A 22,598-nucleotide genomic window follows, 5' to 3' on the forward strand; every position below is an offset into this window, starting at 1 on the left:
CACTAACGATCAAGCAAGGGCTCGAAATAGCAAACCCAGCAGTACTGGAGATGGCGCTGGAAGCTAGCCTTGCCTGCATCAAGGAATGGGGGAGACCAGTAGGAAACATCACCCACATCGTCTATGTCTCCTCCAGCGAAATCAGATTACCAGAAGGAGACCTCTACCTGGCGAGCGAGCTCGCCCTGCGCAATGACGTCGGTCGCGTAATGCTATACTCTCTTGGCTGTTACGGCAGCATCACCGGCCTTCGCGTGGCCAAGGCTGATGTCACGAGCAACAAAAACTGGGCAGGTTTTTACGTCATGAGCAAGGCTAACGCCCAAAAATTCACCGTCAGGAGCTTCTTGGGAAGAAGCTCTTGGATTGCAGCTGCCGGAGTTTATTAGCAACAAAAGGGTGAGTAGGGTTTCATACGAAGAATGAAGGCTATAATAATAGGGTTTATTTTCAATTTTGGAGAGAGGAGTAAGATTTTTTATAGTTTTTCATTTCTTTAGGAAGAAGAACAATGGGGTTTCAAAAGCTTCAGTCGAATAACAGGAAGAGAAAGGCGGAGAGATTTCTTTGGGTTTTCGATACATTTTGCAAAAAAAAGAGAAAGAGGGGCAGTTTTGTCATAAAAAAATGCATCAAAGACATTTCCCATACGGCGGATGCACCTCATGTTTTACTGCTTGCAAAAGATGCCTTGTCTATGATATTTTACAAAAGACCTGCCTTTGGTTGCTAATAGAGGGTAAAAGTTACCTCCTTGTGCTAGAATCCCAATTTCTTAAACTATCATTATGGTTTAATTAATTGACTAAATTATTCTAAAAAGATAAAGGTAAGAAACTTGTACACGAGTTTGGATCTGGTGGCCACATTCATCCTGTCATACATTGGGATTTGGGAACTGATAGTATGTCAATCAATGTGTTGTGGTTACCAACTCAGCATATCTAGACTAACTTAGATCTGCAACTTGTTCGATCCAACATAAGCCCCATCATATTCAACTCAAATTTTTTTGCACAGATTAGGCTTAAGCTTTTATGTTGTGGGCTAGGCTTAGGCTAGAAAATTCGAGCCCAACCTGAATTTGGGATGGGATTGGGTTAAGGCCTCAGGTAGCCTAAGCTTGACCCAAGCCTATCTCAACCCAATTCAAGTTCGACTAAACCTGAGTATGCCCCAAAAATATGTATATATGTGTATACGTGTATATTTGTAAATAAAATTTGTATATATTTTCAATTAATTATACTTTCAAATTGGATCATCTAACAAAAAGATAAATACATACAAATATATACATAAATTTTTTAACCCATCCAAGTCCAACTAACCCAACATGGTCTAACTTAGCTTAAGCATGAACCCAACCTGAGTTGTATTGAGTATAAACTCAGGTTGGGCTTAGGTTGATAAGCTTAGGCTTAGCCTTGCTGAGGTTTACACCTTTAGGGGTGGGTCTAATTGACCTTCAATCCAGCCCAACTCATAGAGTTTCACCTCTAATCATGGTTTTCAAAACTAAACCGGATTGGACGGTCATACCGACCCCCCTCCCCCCCCCCCCAAAAAAAAAAAAACTGTTGATTTGGTCAGTAAATTGCTGACCCAGGCGGTCGAATCGTTCAATGATTTGGTCGGTTTTTATTTTATTTTTTTGTCGATATGGCTTGTTCGTTCAGTTCGAATGGTTGAACTGTTCGACACAGGACTCAAACCCTTGATCTCATTGTCCAATTTGGTTTTAAAAACCTTGCCTCTAATGCAACCCTTTATTTTAATTTTTTGAGTAAAAGACTTAAACCTCCATTCCATTATTCTTATAAATTAAAATAAAAAAATTAAATTTATAATATAGAATATTTTAGACCATAAAATATGAGAAAATTTCCACTCTCCCATATTAAAAATAAATAAATTTAAAAATGTAGAATACTAATATATCTATGGTCGATTCAGGTCGGTTTTGGTTGATTTACAAATAGCCAAACCAAAACTGACTTGCCTGGTCAAGTAGGAAATTATAAACCAAAGCTGATGAAAATACTAAAAAACCCAACCAACTCGTGCCAAATTGATTCTACTTGGTCGGCTTCATCAGATTGATGAACAGTCCTACAAAAAGTAACATCAGGACAAATGAGAATGTATTAAGTGCAAAGTTAAGTACCCAATTTCAAAGGGAAATTTTCTTAAACAACACTTAAGGTTTAGAAGATTGACAAACTATACTCTTATTGTTTCATTATTGTCTTAAAGTACCCCTATTATTTCTGACAATTGTCACCACTGTTAAATCATAAGGTTGTGTGTTTGGTTGCAGTGCAATTTTATTTGCACTAGTACAAAGGCATGGGAGTGCAAATGAAAAAAATGCAAATTCTCATTTAATTTTATGGAAAAGTATGAACAGGCCTAATGCAAGTTTCTAAATTTCACCGCAAACCTATAAACATTCAAATTGTCAAACACCCCCACTCTATGTACCAATGCTTGCTTGTGAATTGACATCAATTCTCAACTTGCACCTACCCCAATTGTACTTTGGGTCTAAAAATTCTGACCCTACCCTAGGCTAAACCATCATTCTCCCTTAATTTTATATTGGGTTTTATTTTATTTTACTTCTTGTCTTAATTTACTTCATTCATATTGCAGTCAAACAAAATAAATTAAAATATGAAACAAAAATAGGTCAAAATTTATATTCAAATCATTTGTACTGCTATAGTTTTACATCTTACATCAGTGCAAATTTATTTGTATTGCAATCAAATACAGCCTAACGGACAAAAAATAAAATGTCAAATTTGTTCTCAAATTTTACCGCTACCGCCATTGTTACATCCATCATCCGCAACATCGTCGTCACTACTACGTTGCTCACATCACAGACAAGTAACACCGGGTGAGAGGAAGGGGAAGAACCCTGCAAATCTTTATAGGGTTCGGAATCAGCCTGCTAAAACCAGACTTTCAACTCCTCCCGTCCGTCGATTTACAGCTGAAGAAGAAAGAGGTGCTACCGTCTTTGTTTTTTCCGTTTGCTCTCATCGGTGGGTTTTGATCTTGTTACGTAATATGAGTATTGCCTCTTGAATAGATCTGATTTATTTGAAGCTTCTCACAATAAAGAAGGTTCACACAACAAGACCTCACCAGCAACTCCAAGGGTCAGCAAATTGGGCAGGGGAGTAACTAAATCAAATGCCAACTCACCTTCTCATCCGCAAAATCCACGACTTTCAGTCTCAATTAACCGATCGCCCAGTTAGTTGACTCAAAGCCTGCAGTAGATCAGTGATCCCCAAGGATTACAGTTACTCCTGATGTAAGTTGAACAAAAAACTCTAGAATCTAAAAGCATGTAAGTTGAACAAAAAAGCTCTAGAATGTAAAAGTTGGATATCCTCAATTTTGTGTTTTTTTTTTTTTGGAATTTCTTTGGCTTCTCATTGGCATTGTCATTTGGTCTGGATTTTAGAAACAACCACGAATGCTGAAGGGATTGGAACTACAAGTTCAATTGAATCTTGCTCAGGAAGATTTGAACAAGGCAAAAGAGAGATCAGCTACTATTGAGAAATAGAAAGATTATGCTCTTGAGTAATTGAAAGAAGCCAAGAGATGAGGCAAATAAAAAGCTTGGCGGGGCCTAACCGTAATCGGTGGCCATGGTTTTATGCTCAAATGGAAACAAACCCAACTCTAGGATTTCGTTGCTCCTTACTGTAAGCGCTGGCCATGGTTTTATACTCATTATGATTTCGTGGGTAAGCATTCGACAGGAAATTCACATATTGAGCAGTGGTACGAGGTTCTCTCTGGGACTCACCACAACCGTGAGCGGTGGTCTTCCCGCTTTAGTTTGTGAAAGAAGGCGGAATTCGTGCTGAAGTAGGGAGTGAGAGAGGGGCCGGATTTTGGGTTTTCGAGGCTGTTAGGGGATGGTGTGGGTGTTCAGATGCCACTCTCAGAAAGCAGAGCTCAAGCCGATGGCTCCATCTCTTTGCGAGAAAGTCAAGGAAAGTGAGAGAGGGTGAGGGAGAGAGAGAGAAAAAAGGGTATTCTAAAATTATTTGTACATCATATCATGTTACGTGTATTCAGATTTTAACGCAATATTAACGAATTTAATGGTAAGGGTAGAGTTAGTCAATTATTGATAATAGTAAAGATACTTTATAATAGTTAAATAATAAAGGTGGAATTAGTCAATTAATTAAAAAAAATTAACCATTTTAATAATATATATACTCATTGGCTCGGACTTCCAGACTTAGTCCATTTTAATTTTAATTAAATTTAGGGTTTGTTCGTTTCTTCTTAATTCTTATCATTTAATAGGAATAACTTTAAAAGAAAAATGATTGTTGGTTTCTTCTTATCTCTTATCTCTTAAAGTGTAATCATACAATTTTTTTTGTTTTTCAATGATACTCCCATAAAGACAAAATAAATTCTTATATATGGGGTCAAAATGGATATTTGATAATTTTTAGAATTCAAAATTCAGAGTTTAAAGCAACATTATCTATATTCAGAGTTTATAGGAAAGAAAAATTCACCAATATCAATATACCTCTTAATGTATTATTGCACTTTCAGATATCAAACTTCAGAGCAAACGAACATACCCTTGGTCTAACCCGAACCTGACCCCTAAACCATACTGAACCATCTGAAGTAGACAAGTTTTGTTTTTAGAAAGAACAATTATAGCCTTATAGGATTAGCAATCTCCAACCTATCCCATTTGACCCACTCAACCCAACCCTCATAACCCATCTGAACCCAATCGTGGTCAAATGAAAAGGGTTAGGTGAATTGGGTCGAGGGTATCCATAAGGTCATGAGGTGAATAATTGAGATGAGGCTGACTCAACTGATCAACAGATCGAGCAGATCGAGCATAAAAGATGGACCACTTTCATCCTAATAAGCCTATTTACAGACCAATCATTTCAGAAAATCAGATTGATCCACAAGCATATTTTCTGCTGTGATGTTCAGCTTATTACTGAATTCCAGATCCCGGGTTAATAAAATAGTGGTCCTTATTCTGATCTTTGTCAAATCCATCTCCATCAGGCTCAAATGTTTGGGGAGGGGAATTTGAATATTTGAAGCATGGTTTTTAAAAATGAACTGGTGACCGAATTGGTCAGGGGTCCAGTTATCGGTTTGAACGGTCTGACCGTCTAACCCAAATGACTGGCCTATTCTAACAAAAAATAAATAAAAATTTAAAAAATTAAAAAATGGTCAAAACCGTTTGAACGATTAACTGGTCGATTCAACGGTTTGTTGACCAAAATCAACGGTTTTGAGGAAAAAGCGGTTTTTGAGAAAACGGAACCAGTTAGATGACTGATTCCCAATTTTTCCAGTCCGACTGTCCGGTCCGGCCCGGTTTTGAAAACCATGATTTGAAGTTGCATTCCTCTCATGCAAGCCGTACCCGTAGGAGATGAAATGGGGCTAATCTGAGCATCGCATCTGTGACGAATTTAAGCAATCCGTTGATTGCGGTATAAATATTGAAGTAAGATAAATTTTGAAGCAGAATAAATTAAAATAAAAAAACAAAAAAATTGCACTCCCATGCATATTTGTATTAGTGCAAATAAAATTGTTCAACAAATGCAGCCTCAAGATTTTGAGTGATTTTGATTTTTGCTTTTATTATAAGTTTTTAAATGTATTCAATTCTTTTTTATTTTGGTAAAGGAACATTTATGTGTGTTGGTGTCATGCCATATCAAGCATAGGGATGCAAATGCAAAAGGCTCAGATCAAACAAAGGTTCAAAGTATTGATATGTATCGACTGATACATATCATTCTGGAACCTCTCCGATATGCCCCTATAGTGGATGTATCAGGGGTCTGACCGGTTCAGGGGGTGGAGGAGCTTTAAACTGGCCCCCCTAAACCAGTTTTCAAAAAAAAAAAAGTAAAAAAAGGTATTGATTCACCTGATATTTTGAATCTTTGATCAAACATGAGTACAAACATGATAATGGTTCTCTGAGTAAAAGAGGAATAAATGAGATTGGGGAGGTTAAACGGTCATATAGTCAAGTGGAAGATGTTGCTCCTTGTTTCTTTATTTTCAATGAATCAAAAGGGATAAGATGGAATATGAACAAGCCCACTTAGGGGGTGCTCTTTTTTTGGATTTTGAGAGGGGGAAGTTGGTAAATTCCCATTAATCAAGAAACCCATGTTTTTTTTTTAAGATTTATGTGGGGGCTAGTGAAATTTTATTTTCCTGAGTAAGTGATACCCATCTCCTAAGTGGGTAAATAACTTTCCCACATGAGGGAAAGTTTTCAACACCTGAATGAGACAAAAATGCCCTTTTTAATAATAATTTTTTATGGTTAATATGGTAATTTTCTTTTTTACTTGGGAAATAAAAAGAACATGGGTAAATACACTTACATGGGTAAGTGTTTCACAGGAAGAACTTACCCAAGTAATTGCATTAATTTGAAAAAAGAATATGAGATTCTTGGTCAATGGGAACCAAATCCCATTGACCAACTTTCCCTACTCTCAAAATCCAAAATAAAAAAAGCCCCATAGAGTGAAAGTTGCCAACACTTGAATGAGACAAAAATTTCCCTTTTAATAATGGGTTTTTATGATTAAAATAGTCATTGCCTTATTTATATGGAAAATAAAAGAACATGGGTAAACTCACTTACCTTGGTAAGTGTTTCTTTAAATAAATGCATTTACTGGGTAAGTAACTTATAGAAAAGTGAACGGGGCCTTAAACTCAAGAGGGTCCCGGGAAGGTTCTCCGGCCCCCATTTGGCCATTTTCTTGCCACCACATGTGCATGTAATGCAATTAATTACTACCATCTCTCAGATAAGTGTGGAAACTTTTTGTTCTTGAGTGCGCTTTCGGACCCTTGGTTAGGTTACTTGAAATTAAAAGTCATTAAAAGTGGGCTTCCCTAAAAAGTGAACAAAAGAAAAGTTGTGGGGAAATCTTTTAGACACCCTTTATTCCTTTCATCTCTGTTAGGTTTCCCTAACTTCCCCATCATTTTCTTCTTCTACCCACCCCCTTTCTAAGTAAACTTAATGTGCAATCTTACAACATTTTGTGCCTGAAAAAAAACATAAAAATTAGGTTTATGAACAATTGCAATAGGCAAAAAAAGAGGTTATAAAATGAGTAGAATTAATACAAAATATACGCAATTTTAATAATAATAGGAATGCAAACCATGTTGTATTTATGATTGGAAACCAAGAGCCGACTTAATGTGAATTATTTCATTACTTTGGTTCAATAGTTTATAACAAAGGAAGCTGATAAAAAAACTATGATGGTGCTTGGTATGGTTTTCGTTTATTTGATAAATGGTGCTAGTTCATCACCATGTGGGCATTTGTCCCAATATGCTATTTTGTAGACCCATTTATCCCATAAGCATTTGTCTTGGTTTACGTGTAAACTAACCACGTTTCCCCCAACATAAATGTGTTTATTTACTGTTCTGCTTATGTGACACCTAGTGGCATCCAACTGTCAATAGATACTAGAAAAACATTTATCAACCACATTTCTCAATTCTGAAGACAAAACAAGTACAATTGTTTATTTAATAAACGAAAGCCATAGCAAACATCCTCTATAACAACAGAAGGATTGAGGATGATATTGCCCATAGAATTAAATTGTGATAGACAAAACCAAGGGAGCGCATTTAGAGTATTATGTGATAGGTGGATGCTTCTTTGGCTAAAGGAAAATTTCACCAAACAATTGCTAAGCCATCTATGTTATATTGAGTATAGCGTTGAACATTTAAGAAGCAACATGTCCAAAAAATATTAAAGTGCTTAGATGGATGAGTGGTAAAATTAAAAGAAAGGGCAGAAAAATGAAGTTATAAAAGAAACCTATGAATAACCCCAATAATTAATAAAATAAGAGAAAATAAATCGAGATAGTTTGGTCACATGAATAGAAGATCATCTAAAGCACTTGTTAGAAAAAGTGATATGATACGAGTTGAAGGGACTTTAAGAGTTGGGGGAAACTGAAAAAGGACTTGGGTGAGTGTAACGGGATTCATGTAGCATAATAGAATAGAAGCCCGATAGGATTCATGTAGCTAAACCCATATAGTTGGGACAAGGGTTAGATGATGATGAAAACAATAAGGATACTATTTTTCTGGAAGTACAATTAGAGAAGTGAACCGCTGTTTTTTAAGCATTGGTGCTGGAGTCAACATATACTTTTATCACAGGCACAACCGCCGTGCATTGGGAACATCTCCCGTGAATAATAACAAACAAGTACGGAAGATGTTCCCAATATATGAATGTGTGTGTGAGGAGCAGATTCGGTCTCGGGAGGTGACAGGTTTCTCACAAATGGGCACCTCATAGGCACATCCACCATGCATTGGAAACATTTCCCATAAATAATAACAAATAAGTATGAAAGATGTTCCCAATGCATGATAGAATGTGTGTGTGAGGCGCCAGGTGTGAGGAGCAGATACGGTCTCCTCAGTGAGGGATTCGTTATTGTCCAGTTGAAGGTGTCACTAGGCTGCCAGCTAACTTGTTGATAATGTCTATAGCTGGTTGTTCGTCTATACAGTTAAAAAGTAATCCAAAGTTTGGACTATAGAGAGAATCTATAAGAAATGGCATTGAAAGGTTGTTCTTTTCTTTTTGCACCAAGAGCCCACAGCGGGAAGAAGAATGTCTTCCATTCCATTATGCTTTGTTCTTTCTTCCCTCGCTTTCTTTTGATATTTTCATTCACTTCTTTATTTATTCTTCCATTTCACCGGCGGTATCTCAGCACCTGCTGGAGTCACTTGGCAACTAGCTAGATCTGGATGAATTAGAAATCTTCCGGCGGGTGGCTAGCTAGTTGGCTGATAGGGGAGCAAATGGATTGGATCAATGATTCGATCCGATCCTATTTTTGTTGGATTCGGATAATCCCTCAATTGGATAATTAAATCCATTGAAAGTTGAATTGGATTCAGACCACTCCTTATATGATCTGACCTTATAAAAAGACATTCATATATTTGTTTATAAATATATTTATATTGTATTTCTGTAAATTTGTTGTAAAAATGCATGTATATATTAATACATATGATGAAAATAATTGAAAAAAAATATATATTTTTTGCTTTTATTTATATAAACTTGTATGTTTTTTTTTTCTTTTAATAATTTATGACATCCTTAATCAATTCATATTCAAATCACCATTTGTGAGATCTAAACGAATCCGATCTCGAATATGTGCTGTTAGATCAGATTTGGCATACCCTGGTTCGAATCTGATCTGATCCATTTGCATCTCTATTGGCTGATCAAAAGCTGCCCATGATCTATTGGCCACCACATCACCCTCTTCTCATTTGGTAAATTACATGGTCATGATCAAAAGAATTAAGACGTGGCTAATTAAGAAAAAGGGTCCTTTAGGTTATGTTTGCTTTAATAGAAAATAAGAGAAAAAATAAAAAGTTGAAGAACTTTCCTTTGATTTACTGTTTTCTCCTTGAAAGACTTATAACAAACCAACCAGGATTATTATGGTAATCAATATCTTCAAAATTCATGAGAGGTTTTAATTGGTCAAAGCCTTTTTGGGTATCATGTCATTCGGGCATCAAATTTTTCTGGAAAGAATCCATGTATTCATTTAGGGGTTGGAATAAGAAAGCCTAGACGCTATTTGAAAGAACTTTTGTCACATTTATAAATTTCAGTCTCTTATACTATGTTTGGTTTGAAGAAAGAGTAGGAAAATGAAGAAAAATGCAGAAAAAATTATATTAGATTTGTAAAGGTTTTTCTTACTTTCCTTTTCTTTCCTTATTTTTTTCCTTCAAATCAAAAATAGCCTTAAATCCCTAAGCTTTGATACTTGGAGGCCTGGACTAGCGAAAAAGAAGAAAATATCACCGGAGACTAGACCAACTGGACCAGCAAAAATCAAACTCACCAGGCCACCAACACTGTATAAATCTCTGGTTTCATATGGAACACGCGCCCCATCACCAACACTGTGTAAATCTCTGGTTTCATATGGAACACGCGCCCCATCCTAATTCCTAACCATGTATGTGCGTGGGGGATCGGATTGGGATCATGGGACCTCTAATCAAAGGGCCCCACTGCCGCTGGCCCCATCTTGCTTGGTCGTTGTAACTTGTAAGTCCCATCTGACTTCTGACACCAATCCAGTGGTCAAAAGTTCACTCCGCTTTCTCGAATGAACAAATGGGCATTCCCGTAACTGCAATGCTGGGAAAGTGAGATCGCGTAGTCAGGTAGACAGGCACACAGAAAAGGAGGAGGACAATATCGCCATTTAATAGGAAGAAAAAAATATGTAGGGGTAATTTTGTAATTATACCTTATCAGAAATAAAATAAATGAAGAGGACAAGAGCCTTACAACGAGGACGGTCCCTCCTAGTTTACTCGCTGCGCTCGCACTCCGGTTCGCGCTTTCCCTTCTCCCTCCTTAACCCACCGCACCCATCTCCGCCTCGTCCAAGAAGCATGACCAGCTCCTCCGCCACTGCTCGCAAGGTTCTTTACATTCTCGCTTTTTCCGATTATCTCTGATTTCGTCCAGATTTTCATTTTCTGAATCAATTGACCTATCTATTTTTCTCATTTGATATTTCTTTATTTTATTTTATTTTTTTACTTTTTATATTGAATTCATTGTTTAGACTCTGAGCAAGATCGCATGCAATCGGCTCCAGAAGGAACTCGTCGAGTGGCAGGTTAATCCTCCCGCTGGGTTCAAACACAAAGTCACTGATAACCTCCAAAGGTTAGGGTTAGGGTTATTTAGTTCTTCCTTTCTTACTTCATTTCTCTTCGTTTGCTAAGATTTTTCTTTTCTAGATCAATTTTTGTTTTTATTTTTATTTCCTTGCTTGAGTTTGAGTTGTGGACCTTGTGGTATTTCATTTTTGTTGATTATAGGTGGGTAATTGAAGTAAATGGAGCCGCGGGAACTCTTTATGCTAACGAGACATACCAACTCCAAGTTGATTTCCCCGAGCATTACCCTATGGAAGCACCGCAGGTTCATAAGATCAACTTTTTTTTTTTGTATCTTTTGGGGTAAATTTCATGAAATTTCTCTTTTTGATAACTTATTTTGGTTGGACAGGTTATTTTTCTCTCTCCTGCTCCTCTGCATCCTCACATTTATAGCAACGGACATATATGTCTAGGTAATTTTGGGGATTTTGTTTGCTTCCACATCTAATATAATCATATTTGTGCTGATTATGGTTATGCTGTATATGATGACGGCCTTATCCATTATATTGGACTTCTTGGAAAATTATTCTGGTTATGCTGTATATGATGACGGGAAATTTTGCTTTGAATGGAACAATCTATTTGTGTTCTCTGATGATGCACTTCTTTGCCTCCATTCTATGCAAGCTAACTGTGGTGGGTTAGATTCTCTTGTTTTTAGTTGCTCTAATTCATAGTGCTTATTAAGTTTTTGTTTTTTTATATCCCCATTATGATGCTCGGTTTTACAAAGACTGGAAGATAAACCTAAACTGTCATGTAATAACAGTTGTTGGTACAACAATTTCAGTTGTTGAAATAGAAAACTATTTGGAGTTTATCTCCTTTATCTGTGCCGTGTTGACATTGTGTTCATAATCATTTTTCTTGGTAAAATGCTGCTTTTTATGGTTTTGAAAGGGATATCTGCAACAGACGGGCATTTTTTTTGACAATAGACACAGGAGTTGTCATTTTATGTTTTATTCTGTATGTAGACATTTGTGGGAGGGAGCGGGAAACAATTTCATGGAAAAGCTGGAGACGCACTGGGAAGAACTTAATCTAACCAAGATGAATGGAAATCTAATATTGTTTATGTACCTAATGTCAGTTTGCTGCATGGTGCAGAGCAATTCATCCAATAGAGTTACTGCTAGGCAATCTGTTCCACATCTGCATTTTGAGGGACTGTCTTTCTTGATTGATAGAAAAAAAGACTATCTATTCATCAAAAAAAAAAAAAAAGACTATCTTTCTTGCAGTAAGGACACAATAGATCAAAGAGGAACTGCAAAGAACCCAGGAGTAGAATATGTTGTATGGAAGATTTAGGAGCATTTTGATGATGCATTACTTAGAAAATAGGACTAAGCTCAAAAAAAAAAAAAGATTTGTTCTTAGAACATGTAATAAGAAGAAGAAGCAATACAAACACACACACAACTGATCAGTAAGGAATGTCACAAATGGATTTTTTTTTTCTTTAGCATATAGTGCTTTTGAGGTTAATTAAAGCACCAAGGTGTATTAGTGAGGTAGATGGAGTTAAGACAGACAGACCCAAACTTGACATGGAAATATGTAGCCTCAGATTTGAGATATTTTGGATAGATCACATTCATATGATTCTGATTATGTAGAAAAATTTTGTTGTACTAAATGTAGTGTAAGAAAAATGTAACAATTCCCTCTCAGCTACCAAGTCAATGAGAATTCATATTGCAGCTTGTACGAGAAATTCTTCTTTTGATGTGGACCAGCTATGTTACCCTAAATAAGGCAAGGACATAGAATGGGCAAGGTGGTGTTTACAGATGTTGGTCAGAGGTTTGAACTGTCCAACATGGAGAGAGAACCCACATTGAATTCCATTCAGTGTACTGTTTCATAGGATTTTTAATATTGTTCAAAGTAGAGTTCGGTGCCGCATATGCATCCAAAGCATTGGAAGTAGGGTCACAACTTGGGGCAGGTTTGAACCGTCCAACATGGAGAGGACCCACTATAATTCTCCATTCAGTGTGCTGTTTCATAGGATTTTTAATATTCTTCAAAGTAGAGTTCAATGGCGCTCATGCATCCAAAGCATTGGAAGTAGGGTCACAACTTGGGCAGGCTCATGTTAAGCAATTATTAGAATTTGAAGGGATGCAGCCCAAGGGCCCAGTCCTGAATGCAGTGTAAATACCTTGGATTGGCTCTCTGACGTACAGTCCTATTGGGAGAGGAGAATGGACCATGCTTGTAAGTGGGCTCACATGGGAAACTTTCCCTTATGCTCGAAACAGTTTGATGAATGAAGTAAACTGAATAATTCCATTTGGTCAGCTTAGATTGTCCAATTATTACCAGAAAAAGCTCAGCTGGTTCAACAAGGAGAATTTCAGCTTCTTTGACCTTAGGAAATCCCATGGATGTTCTAGAAGATTAATCTTAGTAGATAGGCGGGTACTTCTAGAAAATAGTATTGCAAAATAACTAAAAGAGGACAAGAATAATTTCAAAGTCCTTTTTGTGTAAAATATGGTAAATATCATCAGGTTTTAAATAGATGGAAAGCCACATCATTGCTTTTCTTTAGGGGTGATCATTTGTAGCCCAGCCTGGAAGCCTAGCTTGGGCCTAGGTTTTGTGTTGAGGCCTAGCCCAGGCCTTGGCCCAATACCTTAGGCCTGGATCAGTCCACAATATCATCCCACTTTTCTTTACCTTTTTTCTTCCTGCAGACTGATGGCAAAGAAAATCTTGGTACTTCCTCAACTCTGTTTCGCTTAATTTTGTATGATTGCTCTTTGAGTTGGATTTTTTTCTTCATATTTTTATGGTTGTTCTCTCTAGTGGTGATTCATTCTAACAAGTTCTGGGTTAATTCTGGTTAAGATGGTTTTTTATCAGTAATAATTCAAATTTAAATGTTATCCCTTGGCTTGCATTTTCTTGCCTCTTTCCTTTGTCTCTTAGAATGTTTCTTGTACATAAGCGACAAACTTAGGGTAGCATTGAGGGAAGATTATATGTTATATGAGTTTGTCCAGAAGTTTAAATGCAAATTAGAATTATTATAAAATATACTAGCATATAAAAAAGAGGTACAGAAAACTGGAAATGCTATTCCCAACTTGCAAGTGCCACCTTGAAAATGAGAAAGTCGTAGAATTATTATTCATCAGTGACCTTTTTTCATATGGAGTATTTGGAGATGGCTCCAATTATAGTATGGTGCCTCTAATCAATGTTTTAGAACGCAGAGGCGTGATGTGAGGAGTTCCATTACCTGGAGGCATGAGGCATACTTTAGATTGCAAACTACGTTCTTTTTTCCCCTTCCCTTCACTTCCCTTTCTTTTCTTTTCCTTTCTCTATCTTTTTGTATGAGGTCTGCATGAGCCGCATGAGGCATATGCCTTTAGCATACCTCAAGCAACAGGCGTATGGGGCATATGCCTCTGAGGCAACAACTCTGGCATACGCCTCAGGGTATTTTGGGGGCACCTCACTTGGAGGCACACCTCCAGGTATACATGATACACCTCTCATGCCTTTTAAAACACCGCCTCTAATAGAAGTGATAATTGATGGCTAGATTAACTTGGACATAAATTTTGTGTTTTGTTTGGTTGATTGGATTATATGGTTTGCCGCACTAGAACCAATGTTCAGAAATGGCCGATTGCTTAGTCCACACGGAAACAATGAATTCAAAGAACTTCATATCAATGGATGAAACATAAGAATGCTCTACTGATGGAAGAAACAGAAAAAGGAAACAAGAAAACAAGAAAAGGATACTTTCATGGCATAGACCTTATAAAACTGATTGTAGTGGTCACAACTTAGACATATTGCAGTACTATTTGGCTGGCATGGTAATATAAATTTTGCGTTGATTTCAGTTTCTTGAATTATTATGGAAAGAGCATTCAAGTGATGTCTATAAACTTGGTTAATTTTTTACTTAATATAAAGTCTATATTTATCTTGTATATTTTTTCCCTGTTAATGTTTTTTTTTACATTAAAAAATGTTATGAATATAAATATAATTTATATAAAAAAGATGATGAATGCAAATAACTCCATTCATTCCCAAGATGGTTATTTGTTTTTTAAGAGTTAGAATGGATGCTCATAGAAGAGGGACCATGCCAATTAAATTTATGTTAACTTCATGCTTTTAGAATAATTTCTCCACAAAGAGAAAATTGGAGCTTTTTGTGCTCTCATGAGAAGAAAGAAAAGCAATGGCTGGAGTGGGGGAATCAGAGTCAGAATAAAAAAGAGGATTCCTCCCTTCTTTTTCTCATTCAAAACTGTGCACGAGATTTTCATCTTGCACAGCTCCTACGTGGTAAAAGAAAGAATTCATCCTGTGTGTGTAAGACCGAATTCATTTACCAATTAGTTCAGTGCGCAAGTACCTATAGTTTCCATGCTGTGATGCGTATGTTTGCAGGTGTTTAAAAGCATCCATGCAGAGTATTATAGGTATCCATCGGTGGTATTTAAACATGCACTTGAGGTTCCAATTTATGACACCCTACCCTTTCTACAAATTGATCTCTAATTCCACTCCGGTCTTTTCTGTGAAGCAGATATTTTGTATGATTCTTGGTCTCCGGCGATGACTGTTAGTTCAATCTGTATTAGCATTCTCTCCATGCTATCAAGTTCGACTGTGAAGGTTTGGATTCAATACATTAGGTGTTTTAATTGCATCCTGTCTCCAATCGAGATAACAGACTTCTCTGACAGAATTTGGTTTCGATTGCAGCAACGCCCTGCGGATAATGACCGCTACGTGAAAAACTGTAGGAATGGTAGATCTCCCAAGGAGACCAGATGGTGGTTCCACGATGATAAAGTGTGATGACAAAATGATCGACTGCCACGACACCTTTCTGCTGGTTTATAGTTGAACCAAAGAAAGCTGATGGTGATATATCTCATTTTCTTCTGAAAGGAAATGTAGAAATTAGGGGGAAAAGGAAAAGGAAAAGGAAAAGAAAAAGCATCTGCGATGGCCTCCCGACTCTTGAGAAGTAGGGGCTAAGAGCGAAGAGCTTCTGTAAAGTTGCAGTGCCTGGTATTTGTAAAGGATGAGTAGTCTATTGTTCAGGAAAATGTATGACCGAAACAAGCTAGTTGTTTGTGGTACTCTGCCCATCTTTGTTTCATTTTTAATGTTCTACTTCCTTTTTTCCTTATTTATTTTCTCCATGATAGTCGATTCAGTATTCCTTCTCTGGTTGATACTTGTGCTTTAAAAAAATGGGAATGTTGCGTGTGTTTCTAGGGACTAGTAAATATATACATGCTTTATGCACGGTGATTTTAGTTGATGATGATGATGATGATGATGATGATAATGTGTATAATTTTTTCTACAATTTTTATATTTTTATGTATATAAAATTATTTGTTATTTATTATATTTATTTTTGTTTAATGTGTGAATATATAATATTAGAGATGTTTTCAATTTTTTATAATTTTTTTATATTTATATTTATTTTAAAACAATTATTATTTAATTAAAAAAACATGGGTTTTATATTGTTAAAGTATTGGAATGTAGATTAATACCTTGAATATAAAGGAAAATTAAATAAGGTGAAAAGTAATAATTTAAATTAAAGAAGTAAATTTAAAAATAAGAAAATAGTTGGAGATTTTCGACATTGTTAGGGACAGAGAGATTGTTAAGCTGCAATTGAGTAAGACCCATAAGAGATTTCAGAACATCGAAGTAGTTGTAGAAGGTGTAATTGTTGCCGGAAATGGCCTGAATCCAAACAGCAATTACAAATCCCAGCCATTTCCCGGTGGGTGACGTCAGAGAAAATAGGGATCCTCCCATACGAAAAAGGTAAACTAAATTAAAAAAAGGATAATTTGGTTATTTAGAAAACTTTAAGCAGTCGGGTGAGATTTTTTTTCGCTGACAAAATGCTAATGGAGGGGGCCTTTGTCTAACAACCAAAGTTCAAGGGGTATTTGTCGCAAAAGATAATGTAGGGGGTCTTTTCACTGATCCTGGTCTTTGTAATTTATCCAATAAAATATAACAAAAAGAAATTTTAATTTTAGCTTTATAAAATTGCAAAAAATAAGACAAAAGCGACTTAATTTTTGTTAAATTTCTTATTTTTCCTAAACGACAAAGATTATAAATTGAATGCTACTGAAAAACCATTTTAGGAGCATTTGGGCAAAAGTTAAACAGAAAGAGGACCTAAGGAGTATTTGGGCAAAAGTTAAACAGAACGAGGACCTAGTTGGCACAAATTTCAGTTAAAGGGAAATTTTTTGTAATGGTTCTATTTCACATTAAGTGAAAATTTAAAATTGTCCGTATCAGTAATTTTCCCTTTATTTTATTTCAATTATAATACAAACAAACAAAATTTGAAACTCAAGTAAATCAAAATTCTCATTATATGAGAACAATGATATTTCAATAACTTTTATGACAAGCTTTTAAAATTGTCAAAAATTTTGGTGAAAGTTTATCAATTTTCTTCTAGGTTATATTCATTCTTATTTTATTGACGAGTTTCAAGTTAATTCGACTCTCGACTTTGGATTAACAGATTACATCGTACATTCATACTATATAAACATCATAAGATAACTTTATATAAAAAAGTGTAATATGTACAGGTCAGTTGGTTAATAAAATATGATTTCAGGTCTCGAATACATAATAAAATGTGATTAAAGCAAACAGAAAATAGTTTTGGATGGATGTCACTTGTGAAATACATTGTATTTTTCAAAAACAGAATATCTGGGGGTTACGAACAAGCTGTATTTATAAAAAATAGAGCATAGTTTTCAAAGCTGGACCGGATTGGTCGATCGGACTGGAAAACCTGGGAACCGGTTAGATGATCGGTTATGTTTACCTTAGAATTGTTATTTTGCCAAAAACTATTGATTTAGTCAATAAACTGTTGATCCAGGCGATTGAACTGTCCAACGGTTTGGCCGGAGCCATTCATTCGATTTAAATAGTCAGACCATTTAATCCCAAAACCAGACCCTTTCTGATTTATTGTCCGATTCAATTTAAACCTTGAAATAGAGTATTCCAGAGTTGTAATACTTTGTTTCATATTGCTCAAACCTACACACGATTTAACTTGCTGTAAAACGAAACGATTCAAACCTTCCTCAATGCAATATGGAATAACAACAATAAGAAGCCACATAACATCAAACGAAGAAGGGAAAGGAATAAAAAATACACTACATTGATTTTTAATGTGATATATCTCTCCCATACATTTTTTTTCTTACCCTTTTTTTGTTTTCTCCTTTTTTAAGTTGATTTTATTTGTTCACATCAAAAGGGTTTTCCCACATGAAGTACATGGTCTAAAAACTTTAGCACTGATGTCATGCGTTATGCAATATTTTTAAAATGAAATCGTTGAAGTAGTTTTTATAGGCCTAAATGGTTTGGAATTTATGTTTTTTAATAAAAAACGGTAACTTTTATTAAAAAAAACATCAGAATTTACAAACTGTCACCTACAAAGAGCAAGTTACAACACAATCCAAAGACTACTTGTTTGCACCCACTCTACTACTAACTTTGGGTCTTCCTCCACTTCTAGCTGTTGCATACCCAAACGCTTTGCCAATTTGAACCCTTGAAGGAGGGCCAGTACTTTTGCTCTAAGTGAATCCCCCATACTTATTGGACCGGAGTATATAGTTAATATTTTCTCCCTCATCTCTAGAAGGTCCAGGTTCTCCACACCTATTGGAAGATGACATTATTTCATTGATGCCAATTTATTTGTTTTCTTTTTTCACTGATTTAGGTCAGAATGGGCAAAGAGTAACTGGATTGTATCCAAATTTGACCTTAGTTTACGATCAAATTGACATCAACTCCACTAGACACCCATTCACAGAGAGATGTTCCAAATGTACAGCTGTATACTGTGGATAGGGTTATTGTGGGCAGAGATTTATATTGGAGCCAACTTTTCCCAGCATAAAGCCCAGCCAGTTAAGACCTTACCTTGTCTGAATTCGTTCTACTTCTAGACTCTAGAGCATGACTGTGTGTGTGAAAGGAGTTACATACGTCGGAAAGAAATGTAATACGATTGCATATTTGCGTCACGAACTCAAGCCAGGACAAAAGTTGGCAGCTGTCATGAAACCTTATCACCAAAGCTCAAATTACTAGATGGGATAAGGTTTCCTGAGCTGAGTTGGGCCACCAGTCCACCATATCGTGAGAAAGGAGTGGCTGCTTGAAATGCCAATACCCAATTGGTTAGATTAAAGCACTACAACAATTTGTTGATCCTGGCGAAATCCAATCAAACGGTGCCAACCTCAAGTCAAATTAATGAATTCTTTGAATGGAAAATCTGTATTGAAACAAGAAGATATCGCAACCAGGTCACAAAATGGGTCCTTTTCTTTTTCTCTTTTCAATTTGCAGTTGACACAGAAAATGAAGCTTCCTCGCACACATATGCAAATGCCCAAAAATTTCCGTTCACCTTCGAAGACTTATACGTACATACACCTATCTATATATGCAACTGAAGAAGAAGAAGAAGAAGAAGAAGAAGAAGAAGAAGCATGAGCGACTTAAGGCAGCGAAGGGTCCGAACCAACGGAATATGGATGAATATAGCAGAAAAAGGAAGGGGACCTCTTGTGCTTCTCCTCCATGGCTTTCCTCAGCTCTGGTTCTCATGGAACTACCAGATAACTCAATTGGCTAAACACGGCTATCGTGTTGTTGCTCCTGATATGCGAGGCTATGGTGATACAGATGCACCACCCGATCCTGCTTCATACACAGTAATCCATCTTGTAGGGGACATCATTGGCCTGCTCGATGAGCTCGGCGAAGAACGGGTAACTTTGTCTCCTCCCCATCTCACTCTCTCTCTCTCTCTCTCTCTCTCTCTCTCTTCTGTTCACATCTTCAGTACTTTTCAATGCCTACCCTGAGCTCATCTCTTCAACTTCGTACAGGCCTTTGTGGTTGGCCATGACTGGGGTGCCGAGGTTGCATGGTACTTGTCTCTCTTCAGGCCAGATAGAGTTAGGGCCGTCGTCAGCTTGGGCGTCCCTTTCCGGCCATACGCGGCGGTCAAGCCCATGGAGATGATCACTAAAATGTATGGGGCAGGTTTCTTCCTTTCTCAATTCCAAGTAAGAAACATCTCCTGATAAATCAGTCTGATTTAAAGCATCAAATCTTGGGTCTGGGGCTCTGTGGCCTACAAAGCTTGGCACTTGTTCCTTGTTTAAATAATGAGAATTTTCAGTTCCACTTGACCACTTCCATCTATGTTTCTCAATTTTATGATCTGAGTCCAATTTCAATTCTTACATGTAAGACTGGTTTTCTCTGATAAAAGAACAGATGTATGATTGATGTTCTCATTGTAGGAACCGGGAAGAGCGGAGAAGGCCTTTTCTCGCTATGATTGTTTGACAGTTATGAAAAAGTTCCTACTGATTGATGCACCTGATTATGAAACTGCTCCTCCCGGTGTTGAGTTCATTGATTTTCTTGATACCCCAATATCATTCCCACCATGGATTACAGAGGAAGAGCTCATATTTTCTGCCAGCAAGTTCAGAAAATCCGGCTTCACTGGCCCTTTGAACTACTTTCGAGCAATGGACCTGTAAGACAACTTACTTGATATTAAAATATCTGTTACAGTAAGTTCCTTTTTAGCGTGGGATATTGCCTATGGTGATGATTTGGTTCATTTTCGCATTGCCCTGAATGATTGCTTCTGGCATCAACGAAGCCATATTTTTTTTTTGTGGCATATAATATAAGGCAACCATCAAATTTTCTTTTTTCCTCTCTGCAATATTGAATTCTGGATAATAGAATGCTAATGACCTGGTGAGTTATTTCAACTTGACAGTGATGAATGAAGCTTTCTCTTTGCTCTCATTTCTAGTAAGCAACAGCAAATTTCTTTTCAAACTTAAAATACTTTTGCACTCTTATTTTTCAGTGCAGTGTTTTAAAAATCAAACCAGCTGGGTAAAAGAAGCCCCATGAAATAGACTTAATAGAGAATGAAGCTAAGAAGGCATTTTTGGATTTATAGAGTTGGTGACAGTCCACCTTTCAGCCTACTGGCCAGTCTATGTCCTTTACAGGGCAGAGGCAGAATAGGTTGGACTGACCGATCTCCTTTACAGGGCAGCCTCTGGTTTAGTTTCCAAGATGTCGGTATAAGAATAATTCCCAAAATTGTAATAATAGGTGAACAAGAACAAAATGTAGGTCCCTTTCTGAATGTCTTTCAACCAATCTATATGTCTTGGGTTTAAATTTGGTTTTCCCATATAGGAATTGGGAGTTTCTTAAACCATGGCAAGGGGCAAAAATCACTGTTCCAGCAAAATTGATAATTGGTGACAAGGATGTCGGGTTCCACACATTTGGCACAAAGGAGTATATGGAAGAAGGAGTCTACAAAAATTTTGTACCAAATCTTGAAGTTGTTTTCATCGACGGCCACCGGTATATCCAACAAGAAAAAGCTGAAGAAGTCACTCATGAGATTCTCTCCTTTTTTAATGACCCATCTCTCATGTAATCAACTTCCATTGTTCCTTTCTATTTTCTAGTATAGTATAATCTCCTCTGCTAAAACAAATCTGTTGAAGAAGCCATTGCTGAGATGTAGTTTTGTTCTGGGAGCTAATGCAGAGGTGCTGTTAGTTCCACTGTAAAGAATATTGCGAGTTGTTCTGGCCAGAAAAGTCTAATGTCTAGAGTTGCAAAGGGTTGTACAATGTCATACATATATAGTAGTTATAATGAAGAGAAAATGGTGATTGTGCATATGTTGTTTTATATACCCAAGCAATTGGTTGACAGTATCACGACTTTATGTTCAACTTCTGGAATAGGAAATGGGAACTAAGATATTAATATCATCCAAATTTCCCCAGCATGGAGCTTTTGTCCTGTATTTCCAATCTCAATCCAGTTCCCATCTGTCATGAATGGCCAAAACATCATAAAATTAGTGGGCCCCAAATGGTAGAAAGGTTTTCTAAGATGTCTGGATCTAAAATTATCATATGGTGGAAAAAGGCAGGGGTTTGGAAAGAACTGGTAATGTCTGAACCCTAATTTGTTGAAAAGTTGTGTCCTCAAATCAACTCAAAGCCAATCAAATAATTATAATATAAGATCAAACAATGAAAATTTTCAAATAGGAATTTATAATTGCAGATAACCATTCCTAATCTGGTTGTTGGTGGGTTTCATTTTCGGATGAGAATTAAAGGAAATGAAGCCTCGTCGCACATATCAAACATGTCAACTTTCAAAGTCTATATCTTTTCCAATGATGAACTAAGCATTCCAAACTGTTTCTGAAAATGAGCTAATTAATCCGCCATCTTTGAAAAATCAAGTCTCTTTTACAACCACTTTATTTTAAATGCAAATTCGGAAGCAACCACCAATAACAACAACAAAAAGGAAGAAGTAACATGAGTGACCTCAGGATCTGAACCAATGGAATTTGGATGAACATAGCAGAGGAAGAAAGGGGAGCACTTACACTTATTCATGGCTTTCCTCAGCTTTGGTTCTCTTGGAACTATCAACATAACAGATTGGCTAACCATGGGTGTCATGTTGTTGCATCAGACATGAGGCCATGGCAATATGGATTCTCCACCTGATCCTGCAGCTTCTTATACAATGCTGACCTCATTGGCCTTCTTGACGAACTTGGCAAAGGC

At 36.7% G+C, this 22,598-nt stretch overlaps 2 protein-coding genes and 2 long non-coding RNA genes across 4 annotated transcripts; 3 read left to right on the top strand and 1 right to left on the bottom strand.

The window, feature by feature from the left end:
* Positions 1-2,677: 2,677 nt before the first annotated feature.
* LOC148850787 (uncharacterized) lies at positions 2,678-4,019 on the bottom strand. Its single transcript, XR_016099150.1, has 2 exons — positions 3,833-4,019; positions 2,678-3,284 (listed from the first exon to the last, which is right to left on the bottom strand). It is a non-coding gene; the product is annotated as an uncharacterized LOC148850787 (long non-coding RNA).
* LOC148850788 (uncharacterized) lies at positions 3,197-4,140 on the top strand. The gene is made up of 2 exons (XR_016099151.1): positions 3,197-3,328; positions 3,482-4,140. It is a non-coding gene; the product is annotated as an uncharacterized LOC148850788 (long non-coding RNA).
* A 6,147-nt stretch (positions 4,141-10,287) lies between these two features.
* Positions 10,288-16,033, top strand: LOC148850789 (putative ubiquitin-conjugating enzyme E2 16). Its single transcript, XM_088942935.1, has 6 exons — positions 10,288-10,599; positions 10,746-10,849; positions 11,005-11,107; positions 11,195-11,258; positions 15,422-15,510; positions 15,601-16,033. Exons 1-6 carry the CDS (start codon positions 10,441-10,443, stop codon positions 15,694-15,696), a joined length of 615 nt encoding a protein of 204 aa, XP_088799061.1. The 5' UTR covers positions 10,288-10,440; the 3' UTR covers positions 15,697-16,033.
* A 2,835-nt stretch (positions 16,034-18,868) lies between these two features.
* On the top strand, positions 18,869-21,684 carry LOC148850790 (epoxide hydrolase 1-like). Its single transcript, XM_088942936.1, has 4 exons — positions 18,869-19,718; positions 19,839-20,018; positions 20,259-20,500; positions 21,187-21,684. The coding sequence occupies exons 1-4, from the start codon at positions 19,437-19,439 to the stop codon at positions 21,434-21,436; spliced, it is 954 nt and encodes a 317-aa protein (XP_088799062.1). The 5' UTR covers positions 18,869-19,436; the 3' UTR covers positions 21,437-21,684.
* The last annotated feature ends 914 nt before the right edge of the window (positions 21,685-22,598 follow it).

This window comes from Nelumbo lutea, chromosome 5, assembly GCF_056320005.1.
Source record: "Nelumbo lutea isolate HS-2025 chromosome 5, American lotus-T2T, whole genome shotgun sequence".
NCBI lineage: Eukaryota > Viridiplantae > Streptophyta > Magnoliopsida > Proteales > Nelumbonaceae > Nelumbo > Nelumbo lutea.